General features: G+C 43.0%; 1 protein-coding gene across 1 annotated transcript in view; it reads right to left on the reverse strand.

Moving 5' to 3' along the window:
• Positions 1 to 5,430, reverse strand: part of kcnk9 (potassium channel, subfamily K, member 9) — a gene marked incomplete at both ends in the record, with an annotated part of 51,109 nt that extends 45,679 nt beyond the window's left edge. Inside the window, one exon of the mRNA XM_083645699.1 lies at positions 4,836 to 5,430. Within this exon, the coding sequence (XP_083501825.1) occupies positions 4,836 to 5,430 (595 nt within the window). The remainder of the gene's footprint in view (positions 1 to 4,835) is intronic.
• Positions 5,431 to 6,000: the final 570 nt, after the last annotated feature.

The following is a 6,000-nucleotide window of genomic DNA, read 5'->3' on the forward strand; positions in this document are numbered from 1 at the left end:
TAAATCACAGAAAAGTAAGCTTTTCCTTTGATTCTCTAAACTTCCTGGCCTTTATTATCTCGTCTAAGCCGCAAAACCCCATCCATTTGGCACATGAGGAAATATGGCCCAAATCTAATATCATGTACCAAACATATAGTACCCACTGTAAATATGACCATATGACTAAATTGTGTTGCATCAATTGGCGGGTAGTGGTTTTGTCCTTTCTGTTAGCTTCTCCATCATTTGACAGAGAACCACAGCGTAGATTCAGCTTCAGCAGCCAGGTCGCCAGATTATAATTTCAGCATTGTACGTTTCTAGAATCCACAGAAATGTAAAATACTAGGAATCTCGCACACAATTCCTAGGGTGGAGACTCTGGAGATGATGCGGCATGGCTGCAGTTATGGAAATCACTCACTCCGCGGGCTCCCAAAATCGTGACTGACAGACAGATAGACAGACACCGCCCACCCACCTAGGCGCCATCGTGCAACTGTGCCATCGGCTCATATTAAATCACAGTTGCTCGAGTGACATCACTGATGACATCACAATTGCTCAAGTGACATCACTGATGACATCACTGATGACTAGGCATGGGTCGATTTCCGGTTTTACCGGTTCGGTTCGGTATACGAGCCCAAACCGGTTTGATCACGTGCAAACCGAAAAAACCTAAAAAAAATATATATATATATATATTTTTTTTTTATTATTATTTTTATTTTTTTTGCCAGTCCATTCTGATTGCACTATTGTTCGTATTAGCCTCTTCTCAAGTTGCACTAGTAGGCAAAAGTCTTATTTTGTTTATTATGTTGATGTTTGAAGAAAAGTTAAGCTGAATAGTTATGAGAAATAAAAACAGTGTGTTGTTACAGTTAAAAGGTTCTGCTTATTTGTATTCAGTGTTCGTGCTGGTTGGCAGCATACCAGCTTAGATGTGCATTATCGCCACCAACTGCAGCCGCTTTGATACGTTTTTTGGGGGAATATCGAGTTTTGAAGTTTATAAGGCAGCTCAGCTGTAAGCCAATCCATTCTGATTGCACTGCTTGTGTTTTTATTAGCCTTTTCTCAAGTTGCACTATAGGCAGAAGTCTTATTTCATTTATTATTTTGATGTTTAGAAGAAAAGTTGAGCTGAATAGTTATGAGAAATAAATACAGGGTGTGTTTGTTACACAGGTGTCCTGCTTCTTTTTATTCAGTATCATTGCTGGTTGACAATACCAGCTTAGAGGTGTATTATCGCTATCAGGTGGACTGAAGTTGCACTACAGACAGTTATGGGCCACACTTGGGAGCCCTGCTTAAAAAAAAAGTTTTTTTTTTTTTTTTTTTTTTTATAATTACAAAAAAAATCGGTATACCGGTTCGATCCGGTTTAGACGGCAATATCGAACCGGTTTTAAAATTTTCAAACCGACCCAGCCCTACTGATGACATCACAATTGCTCAAGTGACACCACTGATGACATCACAATCATGACAGCCACAGACACTGCCGCCCGCCCATTCAGACAATTTTAACTACTAGGGAGTGCACTGCGCACATTTGCCCAACTTCGCATCGTTGATGACATCACTGTCACTGATGATGTCACAATGCCTATGGCCTCATGCCTATGACATCATCAGCGATGTCATAAGATTGGTCAATAATGATGTCACTGATGACATCACTGAAGATGTCATAGACATTGTGACATCAGCAGTGGGACAAACATTTAAACAAACATATATTGCCCACTGAAACTGATATTGCCCACTTGCTCCCTTTTTATATAAAGGATGAACATTTCTGAATGAAAATACTTTACCTTCCCTGTTTCTAGATGCGTGAATAATTAACGTTATACACGACACAGGGTCTAATGACGTGTATAACGTAATTATTCAGGTTCATGACAGTCTCATGTTGAAGTATGTCATGGCGCCTAAGGTAGGGGTGGGATTGGTGGACCTGTAGCGTCCCCATCTTACAAACAAGAGAGCACCAGTTTGACTCCCTTTAGGGAGGTTTCCTACGTCATTCCAAATCGGCCCTCAGGGGGTCCTAATGGCATGGGGCCCCAAGCAGTTGCCTGTCTTGCCTGTTCACAAGCTGCGCCTCTGTCCGCCTACCCTGTGTGATCACAGACACCAAGTTAATAAATGCAGCAATAGGCCTACTGAAAATGCAAAGGCTTCCATCAATGGGCCATAGGCTCAACCACCATTGTGTTAAGTCACTATCAGATAGATAGAGTGTTGCTGTCTACTATAGCCAAGTAAAAGCATCCATTGTTGTGACAAAACAATTCTGTCCTGTTCAACATGAATGTAAACAGGCATGTGCTAATTGGAACATCTTTGTTATGGTCTAATTTGTGAATGCTATACACAGCACTTGTAGAACAGAGGGTCAAATGAGGATCATTCCTGTAAATTTGCCAGGAGAAGCCACAATGCTTTCTGAACTGTTATTACTGCTAGAACTAACTGGAGAGTGGATAAAGAGGGGCCTGTTTTCCACAGGAGACACAACACGCTGCTGCAGTCAATCTAACCACTTCAGAGAACATGAATATTACAATGGCTCTCGTCGCCGTAGCCTAGAAACAACACGGGGGTCCACCTCTGCTGGTCTGTGCCGTCGGGCCCTTTTAAGTGTTGCCTGGCAAACCTGAGGACTGGTGAAGTCTGGTGCCTGTGCTGCATTAGCTCCCTCCAGCTAAAAGTACTCGTCTTGACCAGTGTTGGGGGTAACTCATTACAAAAGTAACATATTACATGTAATATATTACTTTTAGCAGTAACTCAGTAATATAACTTATTACTTATAGGATTTCAGTAATATTATACCAGTTACTTTGTCAAGTAACTCAAGTTACAAATTGAGTTACATTTGATTAAATCAAAGCACATATTTAAAAAAGATACAATAATTTCCTAATCAAACTGTGTGTTTTTATGCAAATAACCACTATAGATTACAATAACAAAGGAAAAGAATAACATTTTGAATTTTGGATTGTTTACACTGACTTCAAAGCGGTTGAAATAATTTTTCGGGATGGTTCCGGGGCGGCGATGTCATTCTGCTGCTGCTGTTGTTTTGGTAAAAGTAATGCAAAAGTAGTGTAATGAGTAACAAGTTACTCTACAAAGAAAGTAATATTGTAAAGTAACTTATTACTTTCAAATTAAAGTAACTAGTAATATGTAGTATATTACATTTTGAAAGTAACTTGCCCAACACTGGTCTTGACTATCTGACTTTTAGAATGGCGAAACGTCACCTGTGAAAAAAGAAGTTGATATTAAATGTTGTACCCTACCATCATAATCTAAGCTCATTTGATCTAAAGGTCTACTTTTCGCTGGTTTTCAGGAACATTAGTGAACACATCTGAACTAAGCAAACTCACTCCCACATGGAGCTTTAATACAGCATGATTATTCTATTCAAATGGAAAAATTGGGTAGTTTGATCATCAGCATTGAAGCAGCATTGAAGCAGCTGAACCCTGTTGGTTTTTATAATGGCAACTCGCTTAGTATAGGTTCAACCAGACAAAACTCTGTTTAAACTCAGTTTAACCATCTTTCTAGCTTGACATAAATCTTTATGATATACTGTAACGCCATAGTAGCTATACATAATTGTAAGTGCAGTGAAACTGACGTGAGTTCCATGACAACACGGGTTTTAAGGGGAAAACAATATTCCTTTTGTGAAAATATGATTGCTTATTGCTACAGTAGGCTACTGGTGGTTGCTTTTCCTTTTGATGACCAGGTGTCATTTTACCCAGCTTTTTATTTACCAATTATACATCTCCCTCTCTCTCTCTCTCTCTCTCTCTCTCTCTCTCTCTCACTCTCTCTCTCTCTCTCTCTCTGATCACATCATGGTACTTCTTGTGGTACAGTGAGTGAGATCAAAAGGGGAGTACTGTATGTGGATCCAGTAGCTCTAAAGAACACGTCAGACTATGTTAAAAGAACAGCAGGTCGATATGAAGCCAGATCCCATGATCCAAACTGCCATGCTGAACTCAGAGAGGAGCTGTCCCTTCAGCACCACAACACAACACTGCAGCGTACTGCACTATGCGTTCCCCTTATCATTCTTATTGATAAACACTATTCATAAAGCCTCCGCATCTTCCTGGCGAGCTCTTCTTCTTTGGCCATCATTTTGAAAGAAGTCAGGGAAGTGCACGGGCCGTTAACGCATCAAAGCACACAGTGATTCTTTCTGCTCCAGCTTGGTGACGCACCGTCAAAGTACAAGTTGGATGACAGCCTGTAGCTACTGTACTGTAGGTGCAGGAAAGGGAATGCTACACATATTGATCTATACATGCAGTCAGATGCATGACTGAGTCGAGCAGTTATGACAATTTTCAACTGTATGGAACGTAGCCTATACTGTTTGGTCTAAATATGCTGAGTTGGCCAATGTGTGTTATTTGAAAATACAGTTACAAATAGACCGGACATGAAACTCTTTGCGAGTGAGTGACTGCAACGTGTTGCTTGACAACTTTTGCCGTAGCCTACAATAAATACTGTAGTCCTGGCTGATCATGTGGTTGCTCAGTCTTAACATTTTTACAATAGACAATGTAATTTTCTTCCGCGCAATCACTGCTCACAGACATACCTGTTTTAATGCCCTGGAAATACCATTGTCCTGATAAGAAAGCCATGCGTAATTCCGTTGCGCAATTTCATTTGTAGTGAGTGAGACTGCATGCCTGTAAGCGCTTGTAGAGACAGACGCACCTGTGGTTATGCAGACTCACTCACCGAAAGTGAAGCTGACACATATAGTGATTTAAGACACTGAGACTCACCTATGGTGGTTATAACCGTGATGGCAAAGTAAAAGGATCCTGCGAATTTCCACTGCACCCCGGCTCTGTGGGGCTCTGCCTCCATGATGATGGTCTCCAGTTTGCGGTAATCATCCTCGCTGATGTTATATTTCCCCTGGAGACGCTTCTCCTCGGCTTCCAGCTGCTCTTTCTCCCGCATCTCGAAGTCGGACTCCAGGGCGTCGAAAACGGCGGCCCCGACGAGCAGGTAGGTGAACGTGCAGATGATTAGGGACAGGGTCCGCACGTTTTGCCGCTTCATGGCCACCAGGAATCGGCGACCGAGGGGCTCATGTCCCCTCGGATCCCCCGGGAAGGCGCAGCAGGCGTCGGGAAAGCCGTGTGGACAGCGTCTGGAGGCGCAGAGCGGTGCGCGTCGGTGACGGTGGCCGGGGTGGAGGTGGAAGCCCCCCTCCTCCCTGCGGTGATCCCGGTGACAGACCTCCAGGTCCTGCTCCTCCTGGTTCACGGAAAGACACAAGAGACTGCTGGAGCGCCTTGACCAGGAGCCATGCAGCCGCGAGACCCTGCGCAACACCTGCCCAAACCAAGTCCTCCCGGTGCGCAGTGCCATCAACGAGCAGCTTCCAAGATCGCCTGTTGTTGGTCTCTATTCTCGTCAAGTGAACTATACTGAGCCGATTAAAGTACAACCAAATGGAGATGGATATTCTTGCTTTTTTCTATTTGATGCTCCGCTCTCTTGTTTGTCTGAGCATCTTCCCGCATGTGCCTAAGTTTCAGCTAAACACCAACCTGTTCACTGTAGCCTCCTCGGTATTCAGGCTATATTTAGCAGCCATTCTCCCACTCCATATGCACAAAATCAATTTTGTGTCTGTGAAGAAATCCTTAAATCTCCCTCAGCTCGCAAACAACAGGCATCCTCCTCGATATAATTTGCTGAGTCGTCGAAGACGGGCAATGAGTACGCGGAGGATCATCTAGAAATGTTACCCACGCGACGTGCGGGTCTTCACCATCACATTTTTCACAACTTTATTTCCCATATCGGACGGTCGCTCCAGGCTCAACTCACCATGAGTTAAATATTCCATCAAAACATCAGAGGTTCCATCGAAAAGAAGACTTTTTCCAATATCATTTTGAGGATATGCGTGGACAATGACTTTTAGCGCTCCGT

Source organism: Poromitra crassiceps (assembly GCF_964638095.1).
Source record: "Poromitra crassiceps genome assembly, chromosome: 11".
Classification (NCBI taxonomy): Eukaryota; Metazoa; Chordata; class Actinopteri; order Beryciformes; family Melamphaidae; genus Poromitra; species Poromitra crassiceps.